At 40.2% G+C, this 16259-nt stretch overlaps 1 protein-coding gene and 1 long non-coding RNA gene across 6 annotated transcripts in view; one reads left to right on the top strand and one right to left on the bottom strand.

Annotated features, from left to right (window-relative positions):
- The window catches only part of KCNT2 (potassium sodium-activated channel subfamily T member 2), a 353399-nt gene that overhangs the window by 183574 nt on the left and 153566 nt on the right, over window positions 1-16259 (top strand). For all 5 annotated transcript variants that reach the window (XM_090048564.1, XM_090048566.1, XM_090048565.1 and 2 more), the window contains exon 10: window positions 11473-11653. In XM_090048564.1, the coding sequence (XP_089904690.1) occupies window positions 11473-11653 (181 nt within the window). The remainder of the gene's footprint in view (window positions 1-11472; window positions 11654-16259) is intronic.
- The window catches only part of LOC149864166 (uncharacterized), a 189696-nt gene that overhangs the window by 77257 nt on the left and 96180 nt on the right, over window positions 1-16259 (bottom strand). The window lies entirely within an intron of this gene.

Here is a 16259-nt window from a genome sequence, read left to right as displayed (position 1 = left end):
AATCTAGTTAGCTTAATGTGCAGTAAATGTAGTTGCACTTAAATCACATGTAGACATTCCCAAAGAGAACTGTATGCCTATTAGGTTATCTATTGGTGGCATCCCCTTAGGTGGACACGGTGACATGACGTAGGCTTGGTTACCTCTGTTCTTTATGGGACTGAGGTACAACCTACTTGTTTCAGACTCATCAGTCTCTGAGGCAGCCTCACATACAGGCCACTTCCCTACTTCCTCTCTGTAAAGGGGAAAACTTAATAGAACAGTGCTTTTGGATCTCCATATTCTCCGCTTTGGAAAACAGTACTATCACCAGTATAGCAGCTGAGGAGTCCCACCCACCTAGCTTTGAACCTAGCTATTGTGTCTCAATCTAGATCATTGTTCTACTCTTCCTCCATGGTTTCTTTCACATCCCTCCTTGACCTTATTTGGTAGCAAGTTATCTGGTATGGAGCTGATTCCAGTAGCCATTTTGAGAATGCACTTAACACACACACTTAAGCCTTCTCTTAAAATGCAGTTGTGGCTCTAGTTTTTAAAGTCTACCTGAAAGAGTAGGAAGAAATGCTGATGGTTCCTATCGTATGATAACTTAGTGGTTTAGAGTGGTCAGCAAGGCATATAGAAACCTTGATTTGGTGTCATCCTCAACCTGCTGTGAAAGAACTGTATCCCAGTCCCCTCTTTTTTTGGGTTGTCTGTTCTTCCCTTCTCTTTCTCTCTACCCATGTGTCTATCAACCGGGTTCCAGGCAACCACCTGGTTTTCTAGGGGCCTGTGTACCACAGAGGGCACAGAGCCTGGACAAAGACCAGACCCCAGGTGGTGGCAGTGGTTACCCCAGGCCTGTGGGTGTGCTCCAGGAAGGGGGTCAGTCAGATGTAGGTGCCCCAGGAGAGGCACTCAAAGCTTCGTTCTTGGTTGGGCACAGTGAGGTGAGTGGCTTAGTGCAGGAGTGCCTCCTATTGGCCTGCCATACTTGCCGTGGTTCAAATTGACACTCTCAGGAGAGTTCTCAAGGATTTATGTAAGAATGGAGTAAGGGCTATTACAATGCAACAAAGAATGCAAGATTAATGGAGCTAGAGGGACAGCACAAGATAAAATAGTATGCTGTGGTCAAATTGTTAAGACACCCACCTGGGAGCAGAATATCTTGTGTTTCAACCCCTTGTTCGAAGACTCGTCTACAGTTTACATTTGTCAGTCATTGGATGAATGCACAAGTAGTCCTGGGAATGGGGACCAGAACCTTCCTCATTTTATCACAGATCAGAGGTATAACCTCTGGGGGAATATACAGTCCCTGGATCTAAAGCAGATGAAGCTGCCCGCTTGCAGACATGAATCAAGTACCTAAACTCTGGAGTTTACACTCACAGGTCTGGCATTTCCCTCCTGTCTAGGTGTAAGAGGCTCAATGCCCAAAGTAATGGTTTTTTGGTGTCATTATTCCGAGTCATCTAATTTTTCCAACTCACTGGGCATGTCTACTTGTGCACTTTAATGCACAGTATCCTATTTTATTGTGCATTAAAGTGTCACGTAAAAGCCATGCTATTACACTAATGCACAGTAAAAAAGTGTACTTTAAATTAAGTGCTGCCTAAAAACCATGCACAATCGTTACTGTGTATTAAAGCAGCATAATGCACATTAGTTTAGTACCTCACATTGGCGGTATTAAATTTAATGCTCATTAGGAAAGCTCCTTAATGTATGTGTAGACATGCCCACTGTGTAGAGAACCCAGGGCCTATTGCACACAGAATCAACACAGTAGTTATTTAGTTATATGATATCAACATATTTAATTATGTTTAATTATGTTGTCACTAAATTTGTAGTTTTCAACGAACTGCAATTTTTTTTTCTTGAATACAGATAATGAAATAGATGCTGACAGAAAAGGGAAGTTGGAAGAATTAGCAGTTGCTTACAACAGTTAGAATTTTAGTCACCTGAGGAGGCATGAGATGCACTCTTTAAATTGGAAAAGCAGCACATTAACTGGATTTTTCTGCTTAAATGATCTGCAATAAAATTGTTGAAAACAGAGTTTTTTAATTATTGAATTTTCAAAAGGATTCTATCTTCTGAATTAATATGAGTTAGAGAACCTAACTCCTCCCACACACATTTAACAAATATTTGGATAATGAATATTTAAATTGCTAATTGGATTATTCATGTTGCTTAACTCCTAGCCCATAGGCAACACATAGCAGAAGCACAGTGGGGCACGTGCCCCCCCGACAGGGCCATCCCCACTGCCAGTGGATGCTCTCTAGCTCTGGCCCAGTTGCCAGTGCTGCCAGAGGCATCTGCAGATGCTCGCCAGCTCTGGCCCTGCTGCAGACACCATCACATTAGCAGATACTCACCAGCTCCAGCCCTGCCACCAATGCTGCCAGCAGCATCTGCAGCTGCTTGCTAGCTCCGCCCCCATTGCTGACACTGTCAGTGGCTTCTGCAGGTGCCCCACCAGACTCAGGAGGCACCAGTCACCCATGTCATAGCCTGAATGTGTGGGTGGTTTTTCTAACTACCATCACACCTCTGGAGTGTTTAATGTCACTGCAAGGAGTAAAAAGCGTGATTTTCTAAGCCTATCATATTTGTGAATATCACTTACTGAATTAGAGGCTGGCCTTTGAACTTTGAAAAGTTTTCTGGAATACCAGAAACCTGACATAATATTTCATATCCTAATTAGATTATATGCTAATACCTTATCAGAGGAGGTATAGATGTGATGTTAACTACTTTGGTAACTTTTCTGGTAGAAGATGGCTGAAATGATAAAAATGCAGACTAAATGTTTCTGTTTTTTGCACTCTCACTGATTCATTCTCACTGTGTGACAAGATGAGTCAGTCACTCCATGGGGATTTTAACAAACACAGGGGCCAAACATAAAGGATTTACATGATCAGGGTGTAAGTACCTATAATTCATGAATGGGGTACTGCACATATGAAACCATATACTTGATGGGAAAAATGCATTATTAGTCTGGTGTTATCTATGGTTGACTAATGCACAATTCCTCTAGATTAGGTATTGGGCCAAATTTGGCCTTCAGCTATATTAGTGCGACCCCCCAAACAATGTCTTTTCAATGTTGCTTTACTTCTACTTTCTCACAAAATATTGCAGCAGCATTAACAGAAAGGGTCATAATCAGTATGGTATAGTAAATATTTGTACAGGGTAATGCTATTTCACTAGTTACCTTAAAATGTTGTTCTGAAATTACTGGAAGTCACATGGTTCACTAATAGAAGTTTTCTCTTACAAGTTCAGCTGTTATAAACATTAGCTCTCAGTGGAACTCTACAGGAGAATGTCTTCCAGAAAAAAACAGCATTACATAATGAACCTCATTTCCTGGGCAATTTTGCTAGCCTTTTCCATGAATCAAAATTAATGTTTCATAAATAGATGGGAAATAAACCCTCATAAAATTAACATCTGAAAAAAATAACATAAAAACCAAATTGATTCATTGGAATTTGCACAGATGTATTAATCTGTAAGGTGGTTATATTGCAGCAGGCCTATTATGTCTCCCTATTAAGATATTTGGCTTCTGATGAGGAAAGCACCGGGGCTCAGGGACATGGTAGATAAGCAGCTGTGGAGTTGTCAGACTTTTGTTTTACAACAACAGTTTTAGAAAGATTAAATTGGGAAGCAGGGAGTTACTTTTTTAGCTAAAAGGCAGAATTAGTATCTGAAATTGGCCTAGGGAGATGCTATAAAATAACTATTATGAGTTGCCAATATAAGTACTGTTTTGTTGAGAAACATTCCAAGCTTATACCCATGCAACTGCATTGACTTTTAGGGCCTGATCCAAAAATTTTTAGAGTCAGTTGGAATTTGTTCATCTCAGGATCTTTAGGCTAGGTGATAAAAAATAATAGTCACATACAGAAACAAGACAGGGTAAATACTGGTGAAATGAAATGAATTTGGAAAAAAAATCTTGAGGTTTCTATGAAGTTGTCTGATATAACAATACCAAGGAGTGAAGGAGAAAAGCTGAAAAATATATAGATTCGTGTCTCTGAAAAGTAAAAAATGTGAATTTGGAATCAGTTCTTAGTATTTTTCAGTGAATACCCCTTCAGTCACCAGGATGTCTGGGTGCCTATACACATGCTCTGGGGTGCAGGGAGGGAGTGCATTCGAAAAAGAGCAGCTCTTGGGATCCACTCTAATTAAAATGCAACAGTATCTCATGTATTCAGCGTCTTGCATTTCAAAATGGTGGTGGGGGCACTTTAATTAAAGCTCATTGAATGAGGGATGCTGAATACATCAGATGCTGCAGCATGCTGGAGTGCCCTAATTAAAAAGCTCCAGCAGACTCATTAATTGAATTTACTCCAATGTGTTCTAATCAAAATTCATCAGAGCATTTGTGTAGCCACCTATTATGGGCAAACCCATTACAACTGACTGAAAAAAACTTGAGTATAAGATTAGCAGGTATAATATTCAAACAAAAGAAAAAGTGGGGGGGCATGGGCTACCTACAAGATGCCTCATTATGGCATGGGCTGCATACTTTTGCAAATGCCTCATTATGTTTCTTTAAAGTTTTGATGTAATAGAATAATTCCCACAGGCTTACAAAGCTGCTCGCATGTACTGCTGTGCAGGACTGAGACTATAGGTTTATTTTATAAATGTAATACAATTTTGCTACGTGACTACCTGATTAAAATATTTTTTAACTGCACTTTTGTTATTTTAATATCAGAAATTGCAGCTCTGTTTGGGCTAGTCCAAACTTTCTGTCATAATGTTCTTGATGGAAAATTACTTTTCAACTGAATGGAAATATTAAAACACACCAACAAAAAATCAATTTTCTTCAAAAGTCTGAAAGCGTCAGTGAAGTATTTTTGTTTCTGGCAATATTTTGACACATTTGTTTTTGAGCAACTGAAATGTTCAAATGCAGGAGATGAGAAAAATGTACATAAACATGAAAAAAGAAAGAAAAAAGAAAGAAAAATGGAAATGTGAAGAAAAACATAATTTTCTGACCCTCTTTATTCTCTTTTTCTTTCCATTTCCCAGGAATTGGCACTTTGCCTTTTGTAATTTGTTGGTTATTGTCAAATTTGTTATTCTTTAACTTACTTCATGGTTTACACCAACATCAAAAGTATTGGCAAGCATCAGGTTATAATTTGGAGGGGGAGGGGTTAGTTACTTTTTTCTCCCCCTAGTGGTTGTGTAGAAACACACCATAACATTTAAAGCAATGGATTCTTAAAGGAAATAGATATTTAGACTTCAGAGGACAACTATAATTTATCATTCAGTATAAGATACTTGCTTTTTAATCCAGTATAGTGAATGAATAACTGAATAATGTTTTCCTTGTTGTCACTTCCCTGATATGAGTGTTTAAAGAGGAGTCACACCAACAGTGAACATTACTCATTCTGTTAATTCAGCCAACTGCTTTGAAGTGTTGAATGATTATACAAATTCTGAAAGTTCCTAATATCTTTCTCCCATAATGTGTCAGTTTGGCTATATGTAGATAGTAAACTTACTGTCCCCAAGTGGTGGCTCCCTCAATAACACTGTATTGCTCTAATCCGTTTTCATCTGAAACCAGAAGCTCTATAGCTGCATCCTTTGGTATTTGGAGCAGAGTAATTAACACTGATGAATGCTGTGCCAGTTAACATTCCACCAAGTGAATTAAACCCATCCATGTAGACATAGCTATACTGTTTTTTACCCAGAACTGTGATACCAGCTTGAGTGTGCCAGACCTGGAGATGGCAAATTTAGAATATAGACATCATCTGTAAACTATTACAGCTATTACATTACTAAGATAAGGATATACAGACTAAATGAAAGTAAGGTAAGGTGGATACACAACTACTTAGATCATTATACTTAGCACATAGTTACCAATGGCTCAAAGTCTACCTGGGGAGAGGTATCAGGTAGATTTCCCAAAGGTCAGTTCTGGGTCTGGTATCATTTAACATTTTATTAATTATTTGGATGATGAGATGGAGTGTACGTTTAGCAAATCTGTGGGTGACACCAAGTTGTGTGGAGTTGTACATGCTGGAGGGTAGGGTTAGAGTCCAGAATGACTTAGATAAATTGGAGAAATTATCCAAAAATAATCAATCAGATGAAATTCAACAAGGACAAGTCCTATACCTAAAAATAACTGCATGTACAAATAGAGAGTGAGGAACAATTGGTTAGACCGTGGTACTGCAGAGAAGGACGTGTCGGTTGCAGTGGACTATGAACTGAATAAGAACCAGTAGTGTGTTCTTGTTGCAAAATAAATAGATAAATGCACACATGCCTGTGCATGTAAACACACATACCCTCCCACATACATATGGTTATGTGTATGTGCACCTACATATATACATAAGTATTTTTTAAAAGGCCAGTATATACTGGGTATCATTAACAGAAGTGTCATTTTCCAATCCTGCTTTTACCTGGAGTACTCTTGTCTAGTTTTGGGCTGCACACCTCACAAAAGATGTGGACTGACTAGAAAGAGTCTAGTGCAGGATGACAAAAATGATTTGGGCCTGTGAACCATGATTTATGAAGAAAGTTTGAAAGAATTAGGGTTATTTAGCCTGGAGAAGAGAAGACTAAGGGAGGGATTTAATAACAGTCTTCAAAGACCTGAAGGGTGATTATAGACAGAATGGAGATTTTTCTCTTTGGCGATAGGGAATAGGACTAGGAACAATAGTCTCAAACTGTAGCAGAAGGAATTTAGGATGGAGACTAGGAGAAATTTAGGGCTATAAGGGTGTCAGAGCATTGAAATAGGCTACCTAGGAAAGCTGTGGAATCTCTATCTCTGGAAAATGTCAAGACAGACACTTGACTGGGATGGTTTAGTCAGGAATGATCCTTCAGTGAGCAGGGGGCTGAACTAGATGACCTTGTGAGGTCCCTTCCAGCCCTATTTTAGTTTGACCATATGAATCTTCAAGTATTGCCTGGTAATTAAGACAAAATAGACCCATATTAAAGCCAACTTTTTCTTTTACAATTTAAAGATTAAAAATCTTCAGTATTTTCCTCCTGGGCATATGTTTAGAATTTAACAATCAAACTCTGCCAAACATCAATTTTTCTTTAAAGGTGGTAGTTCCTGCTATTGTCAAATCAAAGTTTTTTTCAAGTGCCTGCTCTTAAGAAGTCAATATCAGCATATGATGTAGTGTTGGGCTCTACGTGAAGTATAGCCAAAGACATCTGTTTCAGATTATTTGTACATAAAATGTTACTCCACCCACGCAAAAAACATTTTTCTACCTTTTTTTTCCCCGATGGGAAATATGACTGATACCATTCCCGTAAAGACAGAAAACAACTTTTTTCTACATACAGGCGTCCTTGAAACAATCTTAAAATCAATCAAGCAAACACAATGAATGGTCTCATTGGTCAATTAATGATTAACCCAGGATGGGAGCAGTGTTCCTAGGGTCAAATCTGTGAAGACTTTATCTAGAAAATTCCTCATTGCCTCCCACAAGATATTTGCTTCAGTATCATCTGCAGAGTTACAACCTTTTAAAAAATATATTTCTCATGCACCCCCATCACTGTGCTGTCTAAACATGAAGCCAGTAGTCACATATAAATGTTATTGTTTTATGTTTCTACAGCATAGTGTGATGGCATTGTCTACTTTATTTATCTAAATACTAAGAATATCAGCAAAGTGTCTTCTCCAAAGAACATTTTTGTTAATTAGCTCATCCAAGTAACAGGTTTCCTTTCAAACATTTTAGACTGGTGATTGGCATAATACACACAATATTTGTACAAACAATGAGACTGCCTCAAGTAGAGGAGGTAAGCAAGGTGCATCATACATTTTTCATACACCTCTGAAATTCACTCTATAATTATTTCTATAGCAAAAAAATGCATGTCTGCATATGTTATAGCCTTTTACTATATTGCTTAGGTAGGTCTGATCAAATTATTGGTTGAGAACAATTATTAATTTTGATCTTTCCTGGAAAAGTTCATTTCCAATGTTTCAATTTGATCAGTTCCAGATTCGTGATCCCTTCTCCAATTTCTCAGCTTTATGTCTTTGTTGTGACCCTTTGCTGTGCCCTATTAGATTGTAGCAGCTTTGCACCAGGAACCTCTGAGTGAATGGTGCTAAACTATCTGGTACCCTGAGTAGCATGATAAACATAATTATAAAAGATGACATTACACACGCGTTGTTTTAAAATCCCAATATAAGCTACCCTTGCTGCTGCTAGATTTTTCCATCTAAGCTTTTTTGCAACAGCATGGTTCAAATCTAATTTCATCTGGAGCATGATTTTGCTCCCCAACAATTATTGATTCCTACCTTAGGATGCTCACAAATTAATGGAAATCAGATTTAAAAAATAAACAAACCAACAAAAACTAAGCTCATCTTTTCACATTCCACTGAGATCTTAAATTTTCCAGATAAAATACTTAATAGCTCTGCTAAAAACAAGTCTATATTGATAAGAATATTGAATAAACTATACCAGAATTTAGCACCTGATATTTTTAATTTTCACCAGACATTTATGTGATCCACTTCTTTACAAAATTTTATTTTGATCTGAACAATATGCAACTATGACACTTGTTACGCTATGATACTAGTTGCAAATTGTGGTATTCAGCTCAAAATTTATAAACTGGTATAAAAAAATATTTCTTTAGTTATTTGGCTGTAACTGAGAACATAACTTAGGAGAAGCATCTGCATAAAGGGGAATTTTGACATGTCCATGTTCCCTAATTCCTAGAGTAATCCTAAAGTAAGCTATAGCTCCTTTAGGCTGTTTTGATTTCTGACAGCCACCAATGGCAATCAGGGATATCTGGGGCATGGGAAGTCCCTGGACATCTTCCCTTCTTCCTGACCAGGTCAGAAATGCTGGCTGGAAGAGTGGATGGGTAATGTATGAGACACTATACTGGTAAAAGCTGACCATTATAGGGATCACCCTACACTGAACTACTACAGCTAACTCCAATCAAAGTATTATTTATAATTAAACTGTTGGATACTTCCTAAAATCAATCCCTATTCCCCACAAACATATAGAAATCCACTGAAGCAATTAGGCAGAAACAGTTCATTCCTGCTGTAGTAAACCAGTCCTCAGTTGATAGATGGCAGTCCTTTTTTGTCTGAAATTTTTTGATATCATAGCTAGGAGAAACAGGCTTTTTTAAAACCCTTGTGTAGTTTGGCACATGCAAAATAAGTAATCACAGATGCCAGGAAACACAAAAAATTTCCAGTAAATGAAGTTGCTGAACACTCCAGAGTTCAAATGGTAACTAAACAAGGCTTATCTTTCCTAATCTTTAGAGATCATGGGTGTTATTGTTTTTAACTTCTCCTTTTTGTTTGAAATTTTGGTAGATTTTTAAACTGTTCTTCATGCATTTACTTTCTTTGTTCTTCTGTATCTCTGTTTTAATAGGTGTGTTGTCTGACTTTCCTATTGTTTTGAAGCCTCTGCTATACCAATTTTATGTTTAAATCATTTATTTGACTGCACTGAAATGTGGTAGCACTTATAAAAAAAAGTTACAAACATGTAAAATTATATAAAAGAGGAAGAATCAGGTCCTACACTTTAAAAATAGACTTTTTCTGTATCTTCAGCCATTACTATAGCTTATCATCTCAAATTCTACAGATAAGTAGAAGGTATTATAAGTCTGAATTGTTTAAAAAGATGTCCAATATATCGTGCAGGATCTCAGGATCTGATGAATTTCATTCAATGAGAGAAAAGCACCAAGGTAGCCAGTGATAATAGAAGAGTTTGGAATCCAAACACACTTTTGATTCAAAAACAGGTGCAATGTAGAGGCATTTTAATTTTGCAATAGTCTATTTTTCAAGAATGCATTTCCCTGTGAGAAAGTTCTTTATTTTAAATACTAAAAAAAGCCTGATACAAGGGGACTTTAAAAAGAAGCCATACTGAAGACTTCCTTACCTGGCATCAGTGGCATATTAATTGAACTTTTTCACTCTGATGATAAACCCAAATGATTCCTCTCATTAACTTTTCAGGACATATTGGCAAAAACAAAATGCACCTCTTCAAAAATATATACATTTGTCTTTTTCTTAAAAATGGATAAGCTAATGTGATTATGGAGGAAAGATCTGAGCTGCCACTTCAGTGAAAAAATCTGGAACAAAATGCGTAGGAATATAAATTGATTAATTCTGACTGAAGGCTAAAACTTTTCCAACAAAAATAATCTTTAGAACATTTTGAGATGTGTGAAAACTACAAATGCTAGAACTGTGAAGAGGAAACAAGGAATGTGATCCATATGTTATGGAAATGCCACAGCCCACTAGTAAATTATTTCTGGAGAACAGAGCTGTGTAACTGCTAGCACTGTTATAAATACTGGGGCTCCCTGGTGATACAAGGCTTTCACCCTGGGGAATTCTAGTAGTCATCTGCTACCAGCTGGATATCATGCATCAAACAGTCATCATGTATACTAGGTCATCGGCCAGAAACTTTTCAAACCCAGGTCAGAAACAGGTCAGTTTTAAGACCCAACTACCACCACAACCAACTACTTCTCTCCACTGTGGCACAGGAGAAATTCTTGCACTTCAAACCTACATTTTTTTCAACTCCAGTTTCTACAAATATGAGATCTACCCATCAAGAATTAAGGGCATATTCATATACATTGGTTTAACTGACTTCTATATTAGATGTTTGTATATACTGAAAATAGACTTCACATTTTCTCAGCACAGCATCAAATTAGCAAGAGATATTGGTAGACCACTTGAGATAATTCCACAAGCTATCCTGATGTGTACTAACTGACAAAGAAAAAATCATCTGGCCCCTGTCACTTGCCATTTCCAGTAGTGTGAGATAATAGTTCTTTCCACAAAAATGATGTAACCTAACAGAAAACTACCAAGCGCAAAGAAGATATGCACTGTTTCTTTGCCACAAAATAATCATATCTTTGCAAAAAATAAAATATGGTTTAAAAAAAATTCTGACTGCTTGCAGAGTATGCTGTTTGTTACAAAGAATATTACCAATACATATTGTTATTTACATGTAACAGTACTTACTTTTTGATGCCTACCACTAATCAAATCTAGCAATATGACCAAGGCTGTCATTTTGAAATAAGGAGAAAATAACAATTAAAACTGATGATGAATTACATTTAAAAATAATTTAAAAAACACATTTTGGTAAGAACCTGAAAAAAACTATTCTTGAAACATATGTCTTTGCTAAGCAATGCATGCTTTTGTAGAAAAATAATTATTTATACTTGTAACAACATCATAGAATTTGGATTTATCCAAGTTGTGTGTGTTATTTTTCATTTCTCTATTCATTCTCTTTCACTTAGTATTTGTGGAATTCAGCATCTGGAGCGAGCAGGAAACAAGCTGACTCTCTTTGACTCCCTTTATTTCTGCATAGTGACATTTTCCACTGTGGGCTTTGGGGATGTTACACCCAAGATATGGCCTTCAAAACTGCTCGTTGTCATTATGATCTGTGTTGCCCTTGTGGTGTTACCCATACAGGTAAACCCTAACTGTTTTCCATTTAAGAGTATTTAGTGGAGAAAAAATGTCAAAAAACTGATAATCATTAAAATTGCCCTTACTATCTGTATACCTAACCCCTTTTCTGCAATCACACTTGGAGCTTTCTTTTCTTCCTGTTTTTAAAATATATTTGTAGACTATGTTTGTATGACAAAATTACCAGGGCATGAATTTTCAAATCCTTGTGTAAGCAGGTGGTGCTTTTCATATACCAGGGAACCAATAGACTTTGCATACTGTTCAAATTTATTCCCAGTTTAGGTTTGGATTTTATTACTAACTTAAACAGCACTAGCAAATCATGACTGCTGCATTCATCTTGTGCACTGTCTGCTACTACCCGTGATTCTCTTTCCTTGCATTCCTACGCTAGAGTTAGAATGAACTTACTTGTTAGATTTAGACAAGGGGCAGACAATTATTTTGGGTGAAGGGCAGCTTACCAAGTTTTGGCAAGCTGTTGAGAGCTGCATAGGTAGCCCCACCCCTTAACAGGTGCCCTTCCCCCCTGGCCACCATCTTGGGACTGGAAGTTCTTCCCCTAACCTCTGACCACCCATAATAATATGTTTTAATTTAATTTTTAAAAATATTTTTGCCCTGATTCGTAGGCATTTGTGGTATATATGCAGAAGTGATTGAATATAGGGGTTTATGGGTGTGTGTGGATGTGTGTGTGTGTGTGTGGGTATGGATGTGGGTATGTGAGCCATGTAATACAGCTGGCTGGGCAGAAAAGTGGAGAAAGGGGCTGGGGGGAGTGGAAGTGAGTGGGAGCATGGTCCCTGCACCAATGTCCTGGGGCCAGCACCAGCAGTGCCCAGAGTTGGGTGGTAGGAGCATGGGGCGTGGGCTGGTAGGGGTCTGTGGAGCTGGGCTGGGCTGCATCAGCAGGGGGAGTGGGGAGCTGATCCCGCTCCATAGAGCCCCTGCTGGCTGGGACCCCATGCCTCTGCCACCCTGTTCTGGTCCCTACCAGCACTGGCCCCAGGATACTGGCATGGGCCCTGTGCTCCCACCTGACTGCCACTGGCTCCCATGTGCCTTCTCACTCCCAGTGCCCCTGTCCCAGGCCCGTGATACAGGTGGGGAGCAGCACACAGCCTCGACCCCAAGCTTACCCGCAGTGAACAAGCTAGTGCTCACCGCGAGTAAAAATCGCATCCCCCTCTGCCTCCCTGCCTGCCTGGCACCCTGTGCTGCAGCTGCGGTACTGGCATGGGCCAGCATACAGTCCTGACCCCACATGCCCTGCGTCAACTGGAGGGGGATGAGCTGGTGCTCAGCATGAGACTCAAGTGCACCTCTCCATGCCTGGTGCCCTGTGCTGCAGCTGCTCACAGACTGTAGAGGGCTGTCCTGCCTTTCGCCACATCAGTGCTGCTCTGTGGGGCAGTGGTGGCAAAGTAGAGCAGGCACAGGCAGCTCTGCGCAGGCTCAGAGTGGGAAGGGGGAGCGGCCGCTTTTCCCCAGTGCTGAGCACCAGCTGACTCCCTGCCATCGCTGCTAGCCTGGGCCCCGCACAATTTCCTGGATCTCCCATCAGGGCTGAGCCATGGAAGCAGCAGCTCGGTAGAAGCTGCTGCTCAGCAAGGAGGAAAGCGGCTACTTTGCTTACTGCCGCTGGCCAGTGTATGCTGTGGCTGCCTGCCCAGAGCCCGCGCCATGTTAGGCCATGGTGTGGCTGCTTTACTGCCACCTCTGTGCTGCTTAAGAGTTGCTTCACATGGCCACTGCTGCCGCACTGGGCAGCCCAGATGCAGTGGTGAAACAGCTGCACCAAACACTGCATGGCAGTGATGAGAGGGGTGGTCGATTTCCGCTGCTCTGAGCAGCAGCTTCTGGGGAGTGAGCTGGTGCTTAGTACAAGGGAAAAGCAGCTGCTCCCCCTTCCTGTGGCCAGTACTCCCTGCTACAGCCACTCGGAGCCCATGCAGGGATGCCTGTGCCTTCTCTTCATGGCCACCACTGCCCCATGGGGCAGCAGTGAAATGGTGGAGAGGCAGGACAGCCCTGCATGGGCTGTGAGAGGCTGCAGCAGGAAGCACCGGGCATGAGGGGGGGCACTTTTCCCCTGCACTGAGCACATTCTCCACAGGCAAGCGTGGGGTTGGGGCTGTGCGCTGCTCCCCCCGATACTGCGGGGCTGAGGCAGGTACACTGGGAGTGAATGGGCATGCCGGAGCAAGCGGCAGCCAGGTGGGAGCTTGGGGCCTGTGCTGGTGAGCTTTAACCTGTGGGTGCTTGCATTTTAAGTGCCCTTAGTATTGTCTAAGTGTAATGCGTAAACTTTACCCTCAGCTGGAAAAAGTCTGATTTAAACTTTGACTTCAGTAAAAAGCCTTGGCATTTCTATATGTTATGGAGGGTTGGGATTTTTCATATGAAAAAAGGGTTTTCATCAGACATACCAATTTGTCAAAGCCAAATTATTTCATGGCTATTTGCAAGTTGCATTTGTCAGCTGAATTGATAGATGATCCTGAGGCTTCTGGGCTAGGGACAGACATTACACATAAACCCGTTTAAGTGATCAGAAACTGGTCTAAACTTGTAACAGAACAGATATTCAGTGCATATAAACAGGTTTAAAAATGGCTGAAACCAGTTTGAGATAAACTTGATTGAATGTAGTATCATACTTAGCTGATTTGGGTCAGACTGGTTTATGCAATGTCTGTCCCAGCCCCCAGAGTCTGCAGATCATTCTGTGTGGCAATCTCACTGTATTGACTGACCCAGGGTTGGGCCTCCAACATTCCCAGTTTCCCTGTCCAAGACCAGTAGGGCTGTGCGAGGCTTCGGACAGAGCTTCGGATATGGAGAAGCTTCAGACACTTTGGGGTCCAAAGCAGCACATCTGGGTCGAAGCGCTGGCTTCCTGAAGCAGTTCAGAGCTCCCGAAGAGCTTCGGAGCCGCCTCAGAGATCCAGACACAGGGTATCATGTGGAAACAATAAAATATCTATAACTTTGTTGTTTTTTGTCTGATTTGGATGAAGTTTTCAGAGGTGGTAGACTCTACAGAGAGGATGAAGCTTGCCAAGTTTCAAGAAGTTTGCTGCAGGGGTTTGGGGGGAACAGTACCCCAAATTCTTGAAAGCAAAACTCATGTCACATCTAGGTGTTACAACATAGTGGGGTGACCACTGCAGGGCTGGTAGCCTCTGCTGAGGCCACAGAGCCTGCCAGGTTTCAAGAAGATTGATCGGTTCAGGGGTTTTGGGGCAACTGTACCCCAAATTCATGAAAACAAAACTCCTGTCACGTCTATATGTTACAACATAGTGGGGTTAAAGCTGCAGGGGTGGTAGCTCTTGCTGAGACCACAAAGCCTGCCAGGTTTCAAGAAGATTGGTGCAGGGTTTTAGGGAACTGTCCCCAAGTTTCATCCAAATCAGACAAAAAACAACAAAGTTATAGATCTTCCATTGATTCCCCGTAATACCCTATGGCTGGATCTCCGAGGTGGCTCTGAAGCTTCGGAGCCGCTTCAGTCGGATCCAGGTGGAAACCCGGTCCAGAGCTCCGGATTGGATCGTGGCCATCCAAAGCGGCCAGATCTGAAGTCAGATTGGATCGTTGCTGATTTGCATAGGCCTAAAAACCAGAAACCAAGATACCCCAAGAGCTTTCAGGGCTTCCAGGATCTGTGCCATGAACGAGGTCACATTTCTTCTTGGAATTGTTATTATTTCAAAACTTTTAGTTTGGAATGTTAATATAATCTTGATTAGCTTTATCATAGGGATGACTGAGCAGAAGAGGTCTGTATCCATGTGCGGCATCCTAAAGGTTTCCAATGTATAGCTAATCAACAACAATATTTAAGTAGACTTAAATAGAGAGAGACTCGGTGTTGTGGTCTGAGCAAAAGATGAATGGAGGCATGGGAACATATCCTGATCTCATATTTTGGCTCTGATACTGAATTGATTAGAAACAAGTGTCAGTTTTCCATATGTAGAATGGGAATACAAGAACAACCCTGTTTGGGAACAGTGTTGTTAACATTTACCTGTATTTTTTTTAAACATTTTTAAAATTGAAATGGTTTATATGAGCTTTATGAAATATTTTTACAAGCAGTTAACTGAAACATTGCTCATATGCTCTTAATGACTGGTTATATCACAGAACACATTGCATCCTAGATTTTCCTTTATTGGATCACAAAGTAGGTTTCATGGTAAGGCAGTGTGTACTAAGTATGGCGGCAAAGGAAAAATGCTGTTTAACACTTGCTATAGCTGTTACTTAAAAAATCTGCAGTTCTTCAGAAACAGCAGCAGAACAGAATGCATTGTTCCTGTTCACCATAGATTTAAGTGTTGTCAATACTGATACAGCATGCCAAACAGAGACTATTCACAGACTTGATTGTATAAAATGCTACTATCTTTAGAGTCTTAAAATTGGCGGGGAGGGCAGGGGAATTGAGATATTGCCCCAACTAAATCATTGTAAGTGTAATAAATTGGTGCATCTTTTAGATTCCCAGCTCCTGAATTCATGTAATTACATAATTACATCACAATATCAGTTTTAACTTGGTGGGTGGGGAGGGGAAGAGAAAGGATGG

The sequence above is a fragment of the Crocodylus siamensis genome, chromosome 5, assembly GCF_052110815.1.
Source record: "Crocodylus siamensis isolate JL-2025a chromosome 5, ASM5211081v1, whole genome shotgun sequence".
NCBI classification, from domain to species: Eukaryota; Metazoa; Chordata; order Crocodylia; family Crocodylidae; genus Crocodylus; species Crocodylus siamensis.
The sequence above is the reverse complement of the archived record's forward strand: the minus strand, read 5'-3'. Positions and strand labels throughout refer to the sequence as shown.